General features: G+C 59.7%; 1 protein-coding gene across 1 annotated transcript; it reads right to left on the bottom strand.

The window, feature by feature from the left end:
• Positions 1-1,088: 1,088 nt before the first annotated feature.
• Positions 1,089-20,118, bottom strand: LOC130263330 (potassium-transporting ATPase alpha chain 1-like). The gene is made up of 15 exons (XM_056510837.1): positions 19,998-20,118; positions 19,434-19,543; positions 18,318-18,452; positions 16,182-16,362; positions 14,950-15,122; positions 13,532-13,668; positions 12,039-12,189; positions 11,458-11,626; positions 9,735-9,889; positions 7,550-7,673; positions 5,595-5,740; positions 4,875-5,008; positions 3,067-3,168; positions 2,382-2,473; positions 1,089-1,920 (listed from the first exon to the last, which is right to left on the bottom strand). Exons 1-15 carry the CDS (start codon positions 20,116-20,118, stop codon positions 1,892-1,894), a joined length of 1,959 nt encoding a protein of 652 aa, XP_056366812.1. The 3' UTR covers positions 1,089-1,891.
• Positions 20,119-20,349: the final 231 nt, after the last annotated feature.

The following is a 20,349-nucleotide window of genomic DNA, read 5'->3' as shown; positions in this document are numbered from 1 at the left end:
GGCCGAATTTTTGGGGCTGAATTCCCGAAGCTTTGGGATCTAGAACCCAAATTTTGGGCTCAATCCCCAAATTTTGGGGTCCAGGTTTCAAATTTTGGGGATTTTGGCGCCAAATTTTGGGATTTAGGGGCCGAATTTTTGGGGCTGAATTCCAGGATTTTGGGGTTCCTGAGTTTGGGGGCGAATCCCAAAATTTGGGGGATCATGACCCGAATTTTGGGGATTTGGGGGCCAAATTTAGGGGCAGGTTTTGGGGCTGAATTCCTGAAATTTTTGGGGTCCAGAACCCGAATTTTGGGGTCCAATTTCTGAATTTTGGGGTTCCTGGGCTGATTTAGGGGATCTATGACGTCACTGGGTGGGACCAGGGTGGATTTTGGGGCTGAATTCCCGAATTTTTGGGATCTAGAACCCGAATTTTGGGGCTCAATTCCCAAATTTTGGGGATTCTGGGGCCAAATTTTGGGATTTAGGGGCCGAATTTTTGGGGCTGAATTCCAGGATTTTGGTGTTCCTGATTTTAGGGGCAAATCCCAAAATTTTGGGATCCAGACACAAATTTTGAGCTCAATTCCCAAATTTTGGGGTCCAGGTCCCAAATTTTGGGGATTCTGGGACCAAATTTTGGGATTTAGGGGCCGAATTTGGGGCAGAATTCCCAAATTTTTGGGATCTAGAACCCAAATTTTGGGGCTCAGTTCCCAAATTTTGGGGTCCAGGTCCCAAATTTTGGGGATTCTGGGGCCAAATTTTGGGATTTAGGGGCCGAATTTTTGGGGCTGAATTCCAGGATTTTGGGGTTCCTGATTTTAGGGGCAAATCCCAAAATTTTGGGATCCAGACACAAATTTTGAGCTCAGTTCCCAAATTTTGGGGTCCAGTTCCCAAATTTTGGGGATTCTGGGGCCAAATTTTGGGATTTAGGGGCCGAATTTTGGGGCTGAATTCCCGAATTTTTGTGTTTAGTGAGCCCCAGGTGCGCGGTGGGCGTGGCCCAGGTGCGCGGTGGGCGTGGCCCAGGTGTGCCGGGGGGGTCCTGCGGTCACTCCCCCCCCTCCCACCCCAATAAACGCACCTGGACACACCTGGAGGAGTCACCTGTGCCTTTATTTGGGGGGGGGGGGGGGAGGGGATTGAATCCAGGTGTGGGGGGAGGGGCTCAGGTGAGTCCCAGGTGTGTTCCAGGTGAGTCCCAGGTGAGAAGGAGGGTCCCAGGTGAGTCCCAGGTGTCCAATGAAGATCTCAGGTGTTCAGGAAAAGTCCCAGGTGAGTTCCAGGTGTGTTCCAGGTGTTCAGGGAGGGTCCCAAGTGAGTTCCAGGTGTCCAAGGTGGGTCTCAGGTGAGCTCCAGGTGAGCCCCAGGTGTCCCAGGTGAGTCCCAGGTGAGTCCCAGGTGTCCCAGGTGAGCTCCAGGTGTTCAAGGGGGGTCTCAGGTGGGTCCCAGGTGAGTCCCAGGTATCCAATGAAGGTCTCAGGTGGATCTCAGGTGTTCAGGAAAGGTCCCAGGTGTGTCCCAGGTGTCCAAGGTGGGTCTCAGGTGAGCCCCAGGTGTCCAAGGGGAGTCCCAGGTGTGTTCCAGGTGTTCGGGGGGGGTCCCAGGTGTGTCTCAGGTGGGTTCCAGGTGAGCCCCAGGTGTTCAGGGAGGGCCCCAGGTGAGCTCCAGGTGAGTTCCAGGTGAGTCACAGGTGTTCGGGGAGGGTCCCAGGTGTGTCCCAGGTGTGTTCCAGCTGTTCAGGGAGGGTCCCAGGTGTGTCCCAGGTGTGTTCCAGCTGTTCAGGGAGGGTCCCAGGTGTGTCCCAGGTGTTCAGGGAGGGTCCAGGTGTGTCCCAGGTGAGTTCCAGGTGTTCAGGGAGGGTCCCAGGTGTGTCCCAGGTGAGTTCCAGGTGTTCCTCTCAGTAATAAAGTTCCCGATCCCACCAACCTGGAGGGGGAGAAAACCCGGCCAGGTGAGCGTGGGGCAACCCCAAGTATGCCCAGGTGTCCCCAGGTGTGCCCAGGTGTGCCCAGGTGCCCCCAGGTGTATCCCAGGTGCCTCCAGGTGCCCCCAGGTGTATCCCCAGGTGTGTCCCAGGTGCCTCCCAGGTGTATCCCAGGTGCCCCCAGGTGCCCCCAGGTGTGCCCAGGTGTGCCCAGGTGTGGCCCAGGGGCCCCCTGGTGCCCCCAGGTGTCCCCAGGTGTGCCCAGGTGTCCCCAGGTATCCCCAGGTGTGTCCCAGGTGCATCCCCAGGTGCCCCCAGGTGCTCCCAGGTGTGTCCCAGATACCCTCAGGTGCCCCCAGGTGCTCCCAGGTGCCCCCAGGTGTGCCCAGGTGTGCCCAGGTGCCCCCAGGTGCATCCCAGGTGCCCCCAGGTGCCCCCAGGTGTGCCCAGGTGTGTCACTCACTGCCCGGGTGTCTCCGCACTCCGAGTTTCCGGATTTCGTCGTAGACGAGGATGAGGAGCCCGAAGGGCATCGGCACCAACCACCACTGGAACCTGGGGGGAGACAGGTGTGACAGGTGTGCACAGGTGTGCCCCAGGTGTGCCCAGGTGTGCCCAGGTGTGCCCAGGTGTGTCCCAGGTGTGCCCCAGGTGTGCCCCAGGTGTGCCCAGGTGTGCACAGGTGTGTCCAGGTGTGCCCCAGGTGTGCACAGGTGTGCCCCGGTGTGCCCAGGTGTGCCCAGGTGTGTCCAGGTGTGGCCCAGGTGTGCCCAGGTGTGTCCAGGTGTGCCCAGGTGTGCCCCGGTGTGTCCCAGGTGTGCCCCAGGTGTGTTTTGGGGATTCCCAGGTATTTTTTGGGAGCTCCCAGGTGCTCAGATGTGCTCAGGTGTTTTTTTCGGGGTTCCCAGGTGTGTTTTTGGGAGCTCCCAGGTGGTTTTCAGGGGTTCCCAGGTGTATCTTGGGGTTTCTCAGGTGTGTTTTTTGGGGGGTTCCCAGGTGTTTTGGGGATTCCCAGGTGTGTTTTTGAGGTTCCCAGGCTCTCAGGTGTGCCCAGGCGTATTTTGGGGTTTCCCAGGTGTGTTTGGGGGTTCCCAGGTGTATTTTTGGGGATCCCAGGTGTATTTTGGGGTTCCCAGGTGCGCTCTCACCTGATGGGCATGAAGTTGAAGACGTTTGGCATCCCCGGGCAGTAGCAGAGGAAGCAGCCGATGCACACCTGGAACACGATGGCCACCACCAGGGTGCGGTTCCTGCAGGTGAACACACCTGAGTTACCTGTGACACCTGTGACACCTGTGACACCTGTGACACCTGCTACCTGTCACCTGTATCACCTGTGTCACCTGTGTCACCTGTGACACCTGTAACACCTGTGCTATAACACCTGTGATATCACCTGTCACACCTGTGACACGATGGCCACGACCAGGGTGCGGTTCCTGCAGGTGAACACACCTGAGTTACCTGTGACACCTGTTACCTGTCACCTGTGTCACCTGTCACCTGTGTCACCTGTGCTGTAACACCTGTCACACCTGGAACACGATGGCCACCACCAGGGTGCGGTTCCTGCAGGTGAACACACCTGAGTTACCTGTGAGTTCACCTGTGACACCTGTGACACCTGTGACACCTGTGCTATAACACCTGTGCTATAACACCTGTGATATCTGTAACACCTGTGCTATAACACCTGTCACACCTGGAACACGATGGCCACGACCAGGGTGCGGTTCCTGCAGGTGAACACACCTGTGAGATCACCTGTGACACCCTTAACACCTGTGTCACCTGTGTCACACCTGTCCCCAGGTGTCCCCAGGCGTCCCCAGGTGTATCCCAGGTGTGTCCAGGTGTCCCCAGGTGTATCCCAGGTGTGTCACACCTGTCCCCAGGTGTACCCAGGTGTCCCCAGGCTTCCCCAGGTGTATCCCGGGTGTGCCCAGGTGTACCCAGGTGTATCCCAGGTGTGCCCAGGTGTGTCACACCTGTCCCAGGTGTACCTGAAGGGTCCCTGCTGGAACAGGGACAGTCTCCGCGTTTTCCGGATCAGCACGTCGGCGATCTGGCACACCCTGTACCTGTCCCATACCTGCCCCCAGGTGTATCCAGGTGTATCCCAGTGTCCCCAGGTGTACCCAGGTGTACCCAGGTGTACCCAGGTGTATCCAGGTGTACCCAGGTGTACCTGAAGGGTCCCTGCTGGAACAGGGACAGCCTCCGCGTTTTCCGGATCAGCACGTCGGCGATCTGGCACACCCTGTACCTGTCCCATACCTGTCCCCAGGTGTATCCAGGTGTATCCCAGGTGTATCACACCTGTCCCAGGTGTACCACCAGGTGTGCCCAGGTGTGTCACACCTGTCCCAGGTGTATCCAGGTGTATCCCAGTGTCCCCAGGTGTGTCACACCTGTCCCAGGTGTGCCCAGGTGTACCTGAAGGGTCCCTGCTGGAACAGGGACAGCCTCCGCGTTTTCCGGATCAGCACGTCGGCGATCTGGCACACCCTGTACCTGTCCCATACCTGTCCCCAGGTGTACCCAGGTGTATCCCAGGTGTGTCACACCTGTCCCAGGTGTACCTGAAGGGTCCCTGCTGGAACAGGGACAGCCTCCGCGTTTTCCGGATCAGCACGTCGGCGATCTGGCACACCCTGTACCTGTCCCATACCTGTCCCCAGGTGTATCCAGGTGTATCCCAGGTGTATCACACCTGTCCCAGGTGTGCCCAGGTGTATCCCAGGTGTGTCACACCTGTCCCAGGTGTACCTGAAGGGTCCCTGCTGGAACAGGGACAGCCTCCTCGTTTTCCGGATCAGCACGTCGGCGATCTGGCACACCCTGTACCTGTCCCATACCTGCCCCCAGGTGTATCCAGGTGTATCCCAGGTGTATCACACCTGTCCCAGGTGTGCCCAGGTGTATCCCAGGTGTGTCACACCTGTCCCAGGTGTACCTGAAGGGTCCCTGCTGGAACAGGGACAGCCTCCGGGTTTTCCGGATCAGCACGTCGGCGATCTGGCACATCTCGATGCTGATGAAGAACACGGTGTAACAGGTGTACTGCTGGTACCTGCGCTGCGCGAACGTCTGCGGGCACAGGGGGGCGCAGGTGAGCCCGGCCCAGGTGAGCCCGGCCCAGGTGAGCCCGGCCCAGGTGAGCCCGGCCCAGGTGAGCCCGGCCCAGGTGAGCTGTGCCCGGGTGAGCAGTGCCCAGCTGTGCCTACGTGAGTGTCCAGGTGTGCCCAGGTGAGTGCCCAGATGTGCTCAGGTGCCCCCCAGGTGAGCACCCAGGTGTGCCCAGGTGTGCCCAGGTGAGACCCCAGGTGCTCCCAGGTGTGCCCAGGTGAGACCCCAGGTGAGTGCCCAGGTGTGCATGCACCCACTGCTGGCCATAGCTGTCCTGCAGCTGTGCCCAGGTGTGCCCAGGTGCCCCCCAAGTGAGCCGCCAGGTGTGCCCAGGTGCCCCCAAGTGTGCCCAGGTGTGCCCAGGTGCTCCCAGGTGCTCCCAGGTGTGCCCAGGTCCCCCCCAGGTTTATCCCAGGTGCCCCCCAGGTGCCCCCAGGTACTCCCAGGTGCCCCCAGGTGCCCCCAGGTGCCCCCAGGTGTATCCCAGGTGTGCCCAGGTGTCCCCCAGGTGCCCCCAGGTGCCCAGGTGCGCCCAGGTGTGCCTCACCCACTGCTGGCCGTAGCTGTCCTGCAGCTCCTGCTCGTGCGGGTCCTCCCAGCGCGGCCGCAGCCCCAGCACCAGCAGCGGCCACCAGCCCTCCTGAGCCATGGCCACGAAATAGTCCGTGAAACCCGCGAAGGACTGGATCGCACCTGGGCAGGTGGGACAGGTGGGGTACAGGTGTGGGACAGGTGAGACAGGTGAGACAGGTGAGACACTAGTGATACAGGTGGAACAGGTGAGATACAGGTGTAGGACAGGTGTGAGACAGGTGTGAGACAGGTGTGGGACAGGCACTGGCCACCAGCCCTCCTGAGCCATGGCCACGAAATAGTCCGTGAAACCCGCGAAGGACTGGATCGCACCTGGGCAGGTGGGACACAGGTGAGATACAGGTGAGATACAGGTGTGGGACAGGCAGTGCCCACCAGCCCTCCTGAGCCATGGCCACGAAATAGTCCGTGAAACCCGCGAAGGACTGGATCGCACCTGGGCAGGTGGGACAGGTGAGATACAGGTGAGATACAGGTAGGGATAGAGGTGTGAGACAGGTGAGATACAGGTGAGATACAGGTGATACAGGTGAGATACAGGTGAGATACAGGTGAGATACAGGTGAGACAGGTGAGATACAGGTGAGACACAGGTATAGGACAGGTGTGGGACAGGCAGTGCCCACCAGCCCTCCTGAGCCATGGCCACGAAATAGTCGGTGAAACCCGCGAAGGACTGGATCGCACCTGGACAGGTGGGACAGGTGGGACAGGTGAGATACAGGTGAGATACAGGTGAGACAGGTGAGATACAGGTGAGATACAGGTGAGATACAGGTGAGACACAGGTGAGATACAGGTGAGATACAGGTGAGATACAGGTGAGATACAGGTGAGATACAGGTGAGACAGGTGAGATACAGGTGAGATACAGGTGAGGTTGGACAGGTGAGACACAGGTGTGATACAGGTGTGATACAGGTGAGATACAGGTGTGGGACAGATGAGACAGGTGAGCCGGGTGTGAGACAGGTGAGAGACAGGTGAGATAGGTGAGGGGGGACAGGTGAGGGAAGGACTGGATGGTACCTGGGAACAAGTGTGTGGGCACCCAGGTGTTTGAGCACCCAGGTAACCCCATCCAGGTGTGTGGGGATCCCGGTAACCCCAATCCAGGTGTGTGACCACCCAGGTGACCCCGCCCCGCCCAGGTGTGTGGTACCCAGGTAACCCCAATCCAGGTGTGTGAGCACACAGGTAACCCCAGTCCAGGTGTGCTGGCACTCAGGTGTGTGAGCACCCAGATGTGTGGTACCCAGGTGACCCCGCCCTGCCCAGGTGTGTGGTACCCAGGTGACCCCAATCCAGGTGTGTGACCACCCAGGTGACCCCAATCCAGGTGTGTGACCACCCAGGTGACCCCGCCCCGCCCAGGTGTGTGGTACCCAGGTAACCCCAATCCAGGTGTGTGAGCACACAGGTAACCCCAGTCCAGGTGTGTGAGCACCCAGGTGTGTGGCACCCAGGTGACCCCAATCCAGGTGTGTGACCACCCAGGTGACCCCGCCCCGCCCAGGTGTGTGATACCCAGGTGACCCCGCCCCACCCAGGTGTGTGATACCCAGGTGACCCCAATCCAGGTGTGTGGCACCCAGGTGACCCCGCCCTGCCCAGGTGTGTGACCACCCAGGTGACCCCGCCCTGCCCAGGTGTGTGGTACCCAGGTGACCCTGCTCAGGTGTGTGACCACCCAGGTGACCCCGCCCCGCCCAGGTGTGTGGTACCCAGGTGACCCCAATCCAGGTGTGTGACCACCCAGGTGACCCCACCCTGCCCAGGTGTGTGGTACCCAGGTGACCCCAATCCAGGTGTGTGAGCACACAGGTAACCCCAGTCCAGGTGTGTGATACCCAGGTGTGTGACCACCCAGGTGACCCCGCCCGGCCAGGTGCGCACACCTGAGCTCACCTATCTGGAAGTAGGAGTAGGCCGCCAGCGGCTCGTTGACCAGCCGGTCGCGCCGCGGGTTCCGCGGCTTCAGGTGCATGATGTCGCTCTCGGCGCGCTCGTAGGCCAGGGACACCGAGGGGAACTGCGCAGGTGAGCCAGGTGAGCCGGGCGGGCACAGGTGAGAGCCCCCAGCACCTGAAATGCACCTGGAGCTCCCCGAAATACACCTGGAGGAGCCCAAATACACCTGGAGCTCCCTGAAATACACCTGGAGCTCCCCAAATGCACCTGGAGGAGCCTAAAATACAACTGAGAGTCACCAAAATCCACCTGGAGCTCCCCAAAATGCACCTGGAGCTCCCTGAAATACACCTGGAGCTCCCTGAAATACACCTGGAGGAGCCCAGATACACCTGGAGCTCCCCAAATACACCTGGAGCTCCCTGAAATACACCTGGAGCTCCCCAAAATGCACCTGGAGCTCCCTAAAATACACCTGGAGCTCCCTGAAATCCACCTGGAGCTCCCCAAAATGCACCTGGAGGAGCCCAAATACACCTGAAGCTCCCCAAAATACACCTGAGAGTCACCAAAATCCACCTGGAGCTCCCTGAAATGCACCTGGAGCTCCCCAAATACACCTGGAGCTCCCCAAAATACACCTGGAGCTCCCTGAAATACACCTGAGCTCCTTGAAATTCACCTGGAGCTCCCCAAAATACACCTGGAGCTCCTTGAAATTCACCTGGAGCTCCCTGAAATACACCTGGAGGAGCCTAAATACACCTGGAGGAGCCCAAATACACCTGATAGTCACCAAAATACACCTGGAGCTCCCCAAATACACCTGGAGCTCCCCAAAATCCACCTGAGAGTCACCAAAATACACCTGAGAGTCACCAAAATACACCTGAGGGTCACCAAAATACACCTGAGAGTCACCAAAATACACCTGAGGGAGCCCAAAATTCACCTAGAGGAGCCTAAAATTCACCTGAGAGTCACCGAAATCCACCTGGAGCTCCCCAAAATTCACCTGGAGCTCCCCAAAATGCACCTGGAGCTCCTTGAAATTCACCTGGAGGAGCCCAAAATGCACCTGAGGGAGCCCAAAATTCACCTGAGGGAGCCCAGAATTCACCTGAGGGAGCCCAGAATGCACCTGGAGCTCCCCAAAATGCACCTGAGGGACCCTGAAATGCACCTGGAGGAGCCCAAAATCCACCTGAGGGAGCCTAAAATCCACCTGAACATCCAAAAATCAGGGTCTTGGGGAGCTCAGGTGAGCCCAGGTGAGTCCAGGTGAGCCCAGGTGAGCCCAGGTGCACTCACGATGTCGGTGCAGAGCTCGATGAACAGGATGGTGATGCAGCCCAGGGGCAGCCCAGGTGTACCCAGGTGTGCCCAGGTGTACCCAGGTGTACCCAGGTGATCCCAGGCGATCCCAGGTGTACCCAGGTGTACCCAGGTGTGCCCAGGTGTACCCAGGTGTGCCCAGGTGTGCCCAGGTGTATCCCAGGCTATCCCAGGTGTGCCCAGGTTATCCCAGGTGTACCCAGGTGTGCCCAGGTGTACCCAGGTGTACCCAGGTTATCCCAGGTGAGCCCAGGTGATCCCAGGTGTACCCAGGTGTGCCCAGGTGAGCCCAGGTGTACCCAGGTGATCCCAGGTGTACCCAGGTGATCCCAGGTGTGCCCAGGTGTGCCCAGGTGTACCCAGGTGCACTCACGATGTCGGTGCAGAGCTCGATGAACAGGATGGTGATGCAGCCCAGGTTATCCCAGGTTTCCCAGGTTATCCCAGTTTATCCCAGGTGTACCCAGGTGTTCCCAGGTGTACCCAGGTGTGCCCAGGTGTGCCCAGGTTTCCCAGGTGCACTCACGATGTCGGTGCAGAGCTCGATGAACAGGATGGTGATGCAGCCCAGGTGATCCCAGTTTATCCCAGGTGTACCCAGTTTATCCCAGGTGTACCCAGGTGTACCCAGGTGTGCCCAGGTGAGCCCAGGCTATCCCAGGTGTGCCCAGGTGTGCCCAGGTGCACTCACGATGTCGGTGCAGAGCTCGATGAACAGGATGGTGATGCAGCCCAGGGGCAGCACAGGTGTGCCCAGGTGTACCCAGTTTATCCCAGGCTATCCCAGGTTATCCCAGGTGTACCCAGGTGTGCCCAGGTGTGCCCAGGTGTGCCCAGGTGCACTCACGATGTCGGTGCAGAGCTCGATGAACAGGATGGTGATGCAGCCCAGCGGGAGGGGCACGCTGGCCGTGATGTAGATCAGGTACGGCGTCAGCTCCGGAATGTTCTTGGTCAGCGTGTAGGCGATCGACTTCTTCAGGTTGTCGAAAATCAGCCGGCCTGGGGACAGGTGAGACAGACAGGTGAGGGGACAGGTGAGATGGGACAGGTGAGCGGGACAGGTGAGCGGGAACAGGTGAGCAGGGGATAGGTGTGGGGGACAGGTGAGAGGGGACAGGTGAGCGGGACAGGTGAGCAGGGACAGGTGTGGGGGGACAGGTATGGGGGGACAGGTGAGGGGGACAGGTGAGGGGGGACAGGTGAGCAGGGACAGGTGAGCAGGGACAGGTGAGAGGGGACAGGTGTGGGGGGACAGGTGAGAGCGGGGACAGGTGTGAGAGGCGACAGGTGAGGGGGGACAGGTGAGGGGGGACAGGTGAGGGGGGACAGGTGAGCAGGGACAGGTAAGCAGGGACAGGTGTGAGAGGGGACAGGTGTGGGAAATCCAGGTGAGCAGGGACAGGTGAGAGGGGACAGGTGAGAGGGGACAGGTGTGGGATAGCCCAGGTGAGCAGGGACAGGTGAGCGGTGACAGGTGTGAGAGGGGACAGGTGAGCAGAGACAGGTGTGGAACAGCCCAGGCGGGCAGGGACAGGTGGGGGGGGGACAGGTGAGCAAAGATGGGTGTGGGGAGGGACAGGTGGGCAGATACAGGTGTGGGAGGGGACAGATGAGCAAGAACAGGTGTGTAGGATCCAGGTGTCCAAGATCCAGGTGTGGAACAGCCCAGGTGAGCAGAGACAGGTGTGGGACAGCCCAGGTGAGCAGGGACAAGTGTGTAGGAACAGCCCAGGTGAGTGAGGATCCAGGTGTGTGGGATCCAGGTGTGGGACAGCCCAGGTGTGGGAACAGCTCAGGTGTGTGAGGATCCAGGTGTGTGAACAGCCCAGGTAACCCCAGCTCCATCTGAGCACGTGAGCCGTGCCCAGGTGACTCCCCACACCTGTGCCCACCTGTGCCCAGGTAACCCCCACACCTGTGCCTATCTTTCCCAGGTAACCCCACACCTGTGCCCAGATAACCTGTGCCCACCTGTGCAGGTGCCCACCTTGCACAGGTAACCTCACACCTGTGCCCAGGTAACCTCACACCTGTGCCCAGGTAACCTCCACACCTGTGCCCAGGTGACCCCCACACCTGTGCCCAGGTAACCCCCACACCTGCGCCCACCTGTGCCCAGGTAACCACTCCCACACCTGTGCCCAGGTAACCCCACACTTGTGCCCAGGTAACCCCCACACCTGCGCCCATCTTTCCCAGGTGACTCCCACACCTGCACCCACCTGTGCCCAGGTAACCACTCCCACACCTGTGCCCAGGTAACCCCACACTTGTGCCCAGGTAACCCCATACCTGTGCCCATCTTTCCCAGGTGACTCCCACACCTGCGCCCACCTGTGCCCAGGTAACCTGTGCCCACCTGCACAGGTGCCCACCTTGCCCAGGTAACCTCACACCTGTGCCCGGGTAACCCCCACACCTTGCCCAGGTAACCACCCCCCCTGTGCCCAGGTAACCACCCCCACACCTGCACCCACCTGTGCCCAGGTAACCACCCCTGTCACACCTGTGCCCAGGTAACCACCCCCACACCTGCGCCCACCTGTGCCCAGGTAACCTGCGCCCACCTTGCTCCACGCCGGTGACGATGGAGGCGAAGTTGTCGTCCAGCAGGATCATGTCGGCCGCGTTCTTGGCGGCGTCGGAGCCGGCGATGCCCATGGCGACCCCGATGTCGGCTTTCTTCAGAGCCGGCGAGTCGTTGACGCCGTCACCTGTCACCGCCACGATGGCGCCCTGGGGACACGGGGACGTTGGGGACATTGGGGACATTGGGGGGATTGGGGACATTGGGGACATTGGGGACATTGGGGACATCGGGGACATCCCAAATCCTCACAAATTCCCCCAATCCCCTCTGTCTCCACATTGTCCCCAGGTGTCCCCAGGTGTCCCAGGTGTGTCCCCCCAGGTGTCCCAGGTGTCCCCCCAGGTGTCCCAGGTGTCCCCCCAGGTGTCCCAGGTGTGTCCCCAGGTATCCCCAGGTATCCCCAGGTGTCCCAGGTGTGTCCCAGGTGTGTCCCCCCAGGTGTCCCAGGTGTGTCCCCAGGTGTGTCCCCCCAGATGTCCCAGGTGTGTCCCCAGGTGTCCCCAGGTGTGTCCCCAGGTGTCCCAGGTGTCCCCCCAGCTGTCCCAGGTGTGTCCCCACCAGGCGCTGGCAGCTCTCCACGATCACCAGTTTCTGCTGCGGCGACGTCCGAGCGAAAACCATCTCGGGGTGAGTGCGGAGCAGGTCCTCGAGCTCACCTGGGGCCATGGCGGCCAGCTCGGAGCCGGTCACCACCCGGGCACGGGCCTGTCTGGGGAGAGAGAACACCTGGGTACACCTGGGTACACCTGGGATACACCTGTGATACACCTGGGTACACCTGAGATACACCTGGGGCCATGGTGGCCAGCTCGGAGCCGGTCACCACCCGGGCACGGGCCTGTCTGGGGACAGAGAACACCTGGGTACACCTGGGTACACCTGGGATACACCTGTGATACACCTGGATACAGCTAGTGACACCTGGGATACACCTGGGTACACCTGGGGCCATGGCGGCCAGCTCGGAGCCGGTCACCACCCGGGCACGGGCCTGCCTGCGAGAGAACACACCTGTGACACACCTGGGTACACCTGAGCACACCTGAGATACACCTGGGTACACCTGGGTACAGCTAGTGACACCTGGGATACACCTGGGTACACCTGAGATACACCTGAGTACACCTGTGATACACCTGGATACAGCTAGTGACACCTGGGATACACCTGAGATACACCTGGGGCCATGGCGGCCAGCTCGGAGCCGGTCACCACCCGGGCACGGGCCTGCCTGCGAGAGAACACACCTGTGATACACCTGGGTACACCTGGGTACGCCTGGGTACAGCTAGTAACACCTGGGATACACCTGGGTACACCTGGGTACAGCTGAGATACACCTGGGGACAGCTGGGATACACCTGGGCACACCTGAGTACACCTGTGATACACATGGGTACAGCTAGTGACACCTGGGATTCACCTGGGTACACCTGGGTACAGCTAGTGACACCTGGGATACACCTGGGTACACCTGGGGCCATGGCGGCCAGCTCGGAGCCGGTCACCACCCGGGCACGGGCCTGCTGGGGAGAGAGAACACCTGGGTACACCTGAGTACACCTGGGTACACCTGGGTACACCTGGGCACACCTGGGTACAGCTAGTGACACCTGGGATACACCTGGGGACACCCAGAGCACAGCTGGGGAACACCTGGGCACACCTGGGGACACACCTGAGGACACATCGCACACCTGGGGACAGAGCTGAGCACCTGTCACACACCTGTCAGACCTGTCACACACCTGTCACACCTCTCACACCTCTCACAGCTCTCACACACACCTGTCACACACCTCTCACACCTGTCACACCTGTCACACCTGTCACACACCTGTCAGACCTGTCACACACCTGTCACACCTGTCACACCTCTCACACACACCTGTCACACCTGTCACACACCTGTCACACACTTGTCACACACCTGTCACACCTGTCACACCTGTCACACACCTGTCACCTGTCACACACTTGTCACACACCTGTCACACCTGTCACACCTGTCACACACCTGTCACCTGTCACACCTGCCCCTCCCGGCTCACCTGGGGTCCACCTGCTCGAGCGGCAGGTGCAGCCGCGCCGCCACGTCCTCGGGGGTCTCGCTGCCCTCCGAGATGATCCCCACGGCGGCCGCGATGGCCTTGGCCGTGATGGGGTGGTCACCTGTCACCATGATCACCTGGGGGGCACACCTGGGTCACCTGGGGGGTCACCTGTGTCACCTGTGTCACCTGAGTCACCTGAGTGTCACCTGTGTCACCTGTCACCTGTGTCACCTGTCACCATGATCACCTGGGGGGCACACCTGGGTCACCTGGGGGGTCACCTGTGTCACCTGTGTCACCTGAGTCACCTGAGTGTCACCTGTCACCATGATCACCTGGGGGGCACACCTGGGTCACACCTGAGTGTCACACCTGTGTCACCTGTCACCATGATCACCTGGGGGGCACACCTGGGTCACACCTGAGTGTCACCTGGGTCACCTGTGTCACCTGTGTGTCACTGTGTCACCTGTGTCACCTGAGTCACCTGTCACCTGTCACCATGATCACCTGGGGGGCACACCTGGGTCAGCTGGGTCACACCTGTGTGTCACTGTGTCACCTGTCACCTGTGTCACCTGTGTCACCTGTGTCACCTGAGTCACCTGTGTCACCTGTGACCATGATCACCTGGGGGACACACCTGGGTCACACCTGCGTGTCACACCTGAGTCACCTGTGTCACTTGAGGGGTCACCTGTGTCACCTGTGTCACCTGTCACCATGATCACCTGAGTCACCTGTGTCAGTGTTGTCACCTGTGTCCTCCCAATCCCCCCAATGTCCCCAATCCCCCCAATGTCCCCCCAATGTCCCCCAATGTCCCCAATGTCCCCAATGTCCCCAATATCCCCAATCCCCCCAATGTCTCCCCAATATCCCAAATCTCCCCAATGTCCCCAATGTCCCCCAATGTCCCCAATCCCCCCAATGTCCCCCAATGTCCCCAATGTCCCCAATGTCCCCAATGTCCCAAATCTCCCCAATCCCCCCAATGTCCCCAATGTCCCCAATGTCCCCCAATGTCCCCAATGTCCCCCAATCCCCCCAATGTCCCCAATGTCCCCAATGTCCCCAAATCCCCCCAATGTCCCCAATGTCCCCCAATGTCCCCCAATCCCCCCAATCCCCCCAATGTGCCCAATGTCCCCCAATCCCCCCAATGTGCCCAATGTCCCCAATCCCCCCAATGTCCCCAATCCCCCCAATGTCCCCAATGTCCCCCAATCCCCCCAATGTCCCCAATGTCCCCAATGTCCCCAATGTCCCCAATCCCCCCAATGTCCCCAATATCCCCAATCCCCCCAATCCCCCCAATGTCCCCAATGTCCCCAATGTCCCCAATCCCCCCAATGTCCCCAATGTCCCCAATGTCCCCAATCCCCCCGCTGTCCCCGCTGTCCCCGTGTCCCCACCCGGATTCCCGCTGTCCGGCACTTGCGCACGGCCTGGGGGACGGTGGCCCGGGGGGGGGGGTCGATGAGGGACACGAGCCCCGCGAAGCAAAGGCCCTGGGCCAGCTCGGCCAGAGCCTCGGGAGCCGTGCCCGGGGGGACGGAGCCGGCGGGGAGCCAGCGGGCGCTGAACCCTGGGGACAGAGGGGACAGTGGGGACATGGGGACAGCGGGGGGACTGCGGGGATTGGGGGGATTGGGGGGATTGGGGACATTGGGGGGATTGGGGGGATTGGGGGTGTTGGGGACTTTGGGGACATTGGGGAGATTGGGGACATTGGGGACATTTGGGACATTGAGGGGATTGGGGACATTGGGGACATTGGGGACTTTGGGGACATTGGGGAGATTGGGGACATTGGGGACATTGGGGACATTGGGGGGATTGGGGACATTGGGGACATTGGGGACATTGGGGACATTGGGGACATTGGGGGACATTGGGGGACATTGGGGACATTGGGGACATTGGGGACATTGGGGACATTGGAGACATTGGGGGGATTGGGGGACATTGGGGACATTGGGGGCATTGGGGACATTGGGGACATTGGGGACTTTGGGGGACATTGGGGAGATTGGGGACATTGGGGGACATTGGGGGACATTGGGGGGATTGGGGACATTGAGGACATTGGGGACATTGGGGGACATTGGGGGACATTGGGGACATTGGGGACATTGGGGGACATTGGGGACATTGGGGGACATTGGGGACATTGGGGACATTGGGGGACATTGGGGACATTGGGGGACATTGGGGACATTGGGGACATTGGGGGACATTGGGGGGACATTGGGGACATTTTGGGCATTGGGGACATTGGGGACATTGGGGGGATTGGGGACATTGGGGACATTGGGGGCATTGGGGGGATTGGGGGACATTGGGGGGATTTGGGGGGATTTGGGGACATTGGGGACATTGGGGGGATTTGGGGACATTGGGGACATTGGGGACATTGGGGACATTGGGGGACATTGGGGACATTGGGGACATTGGGGGGATTGGGGACATTGGGGACATTGGGGACATTGGGGGGATTGAGAGGAAAATGGTAAAAAATCGGTGGAAAACGAGGAAAAAACTGAAAAAATTCAGGAGGAATATCGGGAGAAATCGGGGGGCGATTGGGATTTGGGGGACACTGGTGACACTTGGGGACACTTTGGGGACACCCGGGGCCACTCACCCAGCACGCGCTCGCCCCGCCCCCCCAGCTCGGCGTACGCCCCCTCGAAGGTTTCGCGCCAGCGCGGGTCCAGCGGCCGCTCCTCGCCCCCGGCCAGCGCCCCCCGGCAGCGCTCCAGCACCCGCTCGGGGGCGCCCTTCAGCACCAGCAGCTGCTGGGAGCCGGCATCGTGTACTGACACCTGGGACAGGTGAGATACACCTGAGATACACCTGGGATACACCTGGGATACACCTGAGTGATAACTGATACACCTGAGTTATAACTGATATACCTGAGTTATAACTGATACACACAGAACTGCTGGGGGCCGGCGTCGTGCACCGACACCTGGGACAGGTGAGATACACCTGAGATACACCTGAGATACACCTGAGTGATAACTGATACACCTGGCCACTCCTCGCCCCCGGCCAGCGCCCCCCGGCAGCGCTCCAGCACCCGCTCGGGGGCGCCCTTCAGCACCAGCAGCTGCTGGGAGCCGGCATCGTGCACCGACACCTGGGACAGGTGGGACGGGACAGGTGAGACACACCTGGGATACACCTGGGATACACCTGAGTGATAACTGATACACCTGAGTTATAACTGATACACCTGAGTTATAACTGATACACCCAGAGCTGCTGGGAGCCTGCATCGTGCACTGACACCTGGGACAGGTGAGGCGGGACAGGTGAGACACACCTGGGACAGGTGGGGCACGCCTGGGATACACCTGAGTTATAACTGATACACCCAGAGCTGCTGGGAGCCTGCATCGTGCACCGACACCTGGGACAGGTGAGATACACCTGAGATACACCTGGGATACACCTGGGATACACCTGAGTGATAACTGATACACCTGAGTTATAACTGATACACTTGAGATACACCTGGGATACACCTGGGATACACCTGAGTGATAACTGATACACCTGAGTTATAACTGATACACACAGAGCTGCTGGGAGCCGGCATCGTGCACTGACACCTGGGACAGGTGAGACGGGACAGGTGAGACACACCTGGGACAGGTGAGACACACCTGGGATACACCTGAGATAGAACTGATACACCTGAGATATAACTGATACACCCAGAGCTGCTGGGGGCCTGCATCGTGCACTGACACCTGGGACAGGTGAGACGGGACAGGTGAGACACACCTGGGACAGGTGGGGCACGCCTGGGATACACCTGAGATAGAACTGATACACCTGAGATACACCTGAGTGATAACTGATACACCTGAGTGATAACTGATACACCCAGAGCTGCTGGGAGCCTGCATCGTGCACCGACACCTGGGACAGGTGAGATACACCTGGGATACACCTGAGTTATAACTGATACACCCAGAGCTGCTGGGGGCCTGCATCGTGCACTGACACCTGGGACAGGTGGGACGGGACAGGTGAGACACACCTGAGATACACCTGGGATACACCTGAGTGATAACATACACCTGAGTTATAACTGATACACCTGAGTTATAACTGATACACCCAGAGCTGCTGGGAGCCGGCGTTGTGCACCGACACCTGGGACAGGTGAGACAGGACAGGTGAGACACACCTGGGATACACCTGAATTATAACTGATACACCCAGAGCTGTGTAACACACCTGTCCCTCACCTGTATCTCGCCTGTCTCACCTCTCACCCGTCTCTCAACTCTGTCTCACCTGTATCTCATTGGTGTCTCACCTGTCCCTCACCTGTCTCTTACCTGTATCTCACCTGTCCATGTCTCACCTGTTCCTGTGTCTCACCTGTCTATATCTCACCTGTCCCACCTATCTCACCTGTGTCTCACCTGCCTCACCTGCCTCACCTGCCTCACCTGTCTCACTTGTCTCTCACCTGTCCATATCTCACCTGTCTCTCACATCTCACCTGTCTCACCTGTACCTCACCTGCCTCACCTGTCCGTATCTCACCTGTGTCTCACCTGTCTCACCTATATCTCACCTGTATCTCACCTGTCCATCTCTCACCTGTCTCACCTATACCTCACCTGTATCGCACCTGTATCTCACCTGTCTCACCTGTCCCACCTGTGTCTCACCTGTCCCTGTCTCTCACCTGTCCCACCTGTCTCTCACCTGTCATATCTCACCTGTCTCACCTGTCCCACCTGCCGGCTCTCACCTGGAATTTGTTGGTGGAGTTGAACGGCAGCTCCGCCACCTTCGGGTAGCGCCCCCTGGCGGCCGCCACCGACCCTGACGTCACTTCCGCGAATTTCAGCAGCGCCGTCTCCGACGCGTCGCCGATGACGTCACGCTGGGGGGAGGGGGAAAGGGGCGGGGCCGAGGTGAGGACACGCCCACCTCATCTCCCAGTTCAACCCAGTCCAAACCAGTCCAAACCAGTAACCCCAACCCCCAAACCAGTAAAGAAAATCCCCAAACCAGTATAAACCAGTAATGAAAAACCTCAAACCAGTATAAACCAGTAAGGAAAAACCTCAAACCAGTATAAACCCCAAACCAGTATAAACCAGTATCAAAAAACCTCAAACCAGTATAAACCAGTAACCCCAAATCCCAAACCAGTATGAACCAGTAATCCCCAATCCCCTCCCTGTCCAAACCAGTCCAAACCAGTAACCCCAACTCCTAAACCAGTACAAACCAGTAACTCCCAGTCCATCCCAGTCCATCCCAGCCCATTCAAGTGCTCCCAGTTCCCTCCCAGTAACCCCGAACTCTGAACCAGTAATGAAAAACCTCAAACCAGTATAAACCAGTAACCTCCAATCCACTCCCAGTAACCCCAAACCCCAAACCAGTATAAACCAGTAGCCCCAAATCCCCTCCCAATCCCCTCCCAGTCCCTCCCAGTTCCCTCCCAGTTTATCCCAGTCCCTCCCAGACCCTCCCAGTCCCTCCCAGTCCCTCCCAGTTTATCCCAGTTCATCCCAGTCCCCTCCCAGTCCCTCCCAGTCCCTCCCAGTTCATCCCAATCTCGCCCAGTCCCTCCCAGTTCCCTCCCAGTCCCTCCCAGTTCCTCCCAGTTCCTCCCAGTCCCTCCCAGTCCCTCCCAGTCCCTCCAGTTCATCCCAATCTCTCCCAGTTCCCTCCCAGTCCCTCCCAGTTTATCCCAGTTCCCTCCCAGTCCCTCCCAGTTTATCCAAATCTCTCCCAGTCCCTCCCAGTTCCTCCCAGTCCGTCCCAGTTCCTCCCAGTCCCCCCCAGTCCCTCCCAGTCCTTCCCAGGTCCCTCCCAGTCCCTCCCAGTCCCTCCCAGTCCGTCCCAGTCCCACCTGTGCCACGGGCACGCCCTCCTGCCCGGGTTTGAACTGGGCGCGGTTGCAGAGCGTGATCACCTGGCTGAGCAGCGCCCACGACTCCGAGGACTGGTCAAAGCTCTGGCCTGGCGGCGGCAGGTGAGCTCACCTGGGGGCCAGGTGTGCTCAGGTGTGCCCAGGTGTGTCCCAGGTGTGACCAGGTGTGCCCCAGGTGTGCTACAGGTGTGCCCAGGTGTGCTCAGGTGTGCCCAGGTGTGTCCCAGGTGTGTCCCAGGTGTGCCCAGGTGTGCCCAGGTGTGTCCCAGGTGTGCCCAGGTGTGTCCCAGGTGTGCCCAGGTGTGCCCAGGTGTGCCCAGGTGTGCCCCAGGTGTGCCCAGGTGTGTCCCAGGTGTGCCCAGGTGTGCCCAGGTGTGCCCCAGGTGTGTCCCAGGTGTGCCCCAGGTGTGCCCAGGTGTGCCCCTGTCCCTACCCAGGTGTGCCCAGGTGTGTCCCAGGTGTGCCCAGATGTGTCCCAGGTGTGTCCAGGTGTGCCTAGGTGTCATCAGGTGTATCCAGGTGTGTCCCCACCCCTCCCCTCACCTGACTGGTCCTCGCTGGTGTCGGCCGCGTGCACCTGCCCGTCGAACCACAGGTGTCCCGGGTGTGCCCCAGATGTGCCCCAGGTGTGTCCCCAGGTATATCTAGGTGTGTCCCTACCCATCCCCAGGTGTATCCAGGTGTGCCAGGTGTCTCAGGGGTATCCAGGTGTATCCAGGTGTATCCAGGTGTGTCCCTACCCATCCCCAGGTGTCTCAGGTGTATCCAGGTGTGCCCAGGTGTATCCAGGTGTGTCCCTACCCCTCCCCAGGTGTATCCAGGTGTGTCCCTACCCATCCCCAGGTGTCTCAGGTGTATCCAGGTGTATCCAGGTGTGTCCCCACCCCTCCCCTCA

This window comes from Oenanthe melanoleuca, chromosome 25, assembly GCF_029582105.1.
Source record: "Oenanthe melanoleuca isolate GR-GAL-2019-014 chromosome 25, OMel1.0, whole genome shotgun sequence".
NCBI classification, from domain to species: domain Eukaryota; kingdom Metazoa; phylum Chordata; class Aves; order Passeriformes; family Muscicapidae; genus Oenanthe; species Oenanthe melanoleuca.
This window is presented reverse-complemented; position numbering and strand designations above follow the sequence as displayed.

What these genes read in the sequence shown, in the direction of transcription:
- LOC130263330 (XM_056510837.1), bottom strand. Translation starts at nt 20,118, where the DNA reads ATGGGTAGGGACACACCTAGATATACCTGGGGACACACCTGGGGCACA. An exon ending in CGTCACCGGCGTGGAGCAAG is followed by an intron (nt 9,890 to 11,457) that starts GTGGGCGCAGGT and finishes ACCTGTCCCCAG; the next exon opens with GCCGGCTGATTTTCGACAAC. An exon ending in CTACTCCTACTTCCAGATAG is followed by an intron (nt 5,741 to 7,549) that starts GTGAGCTCAGGT and finishes CCACCTGCCCAG; the next exon opens with GTGCGATCCAGTCCTTCGCG.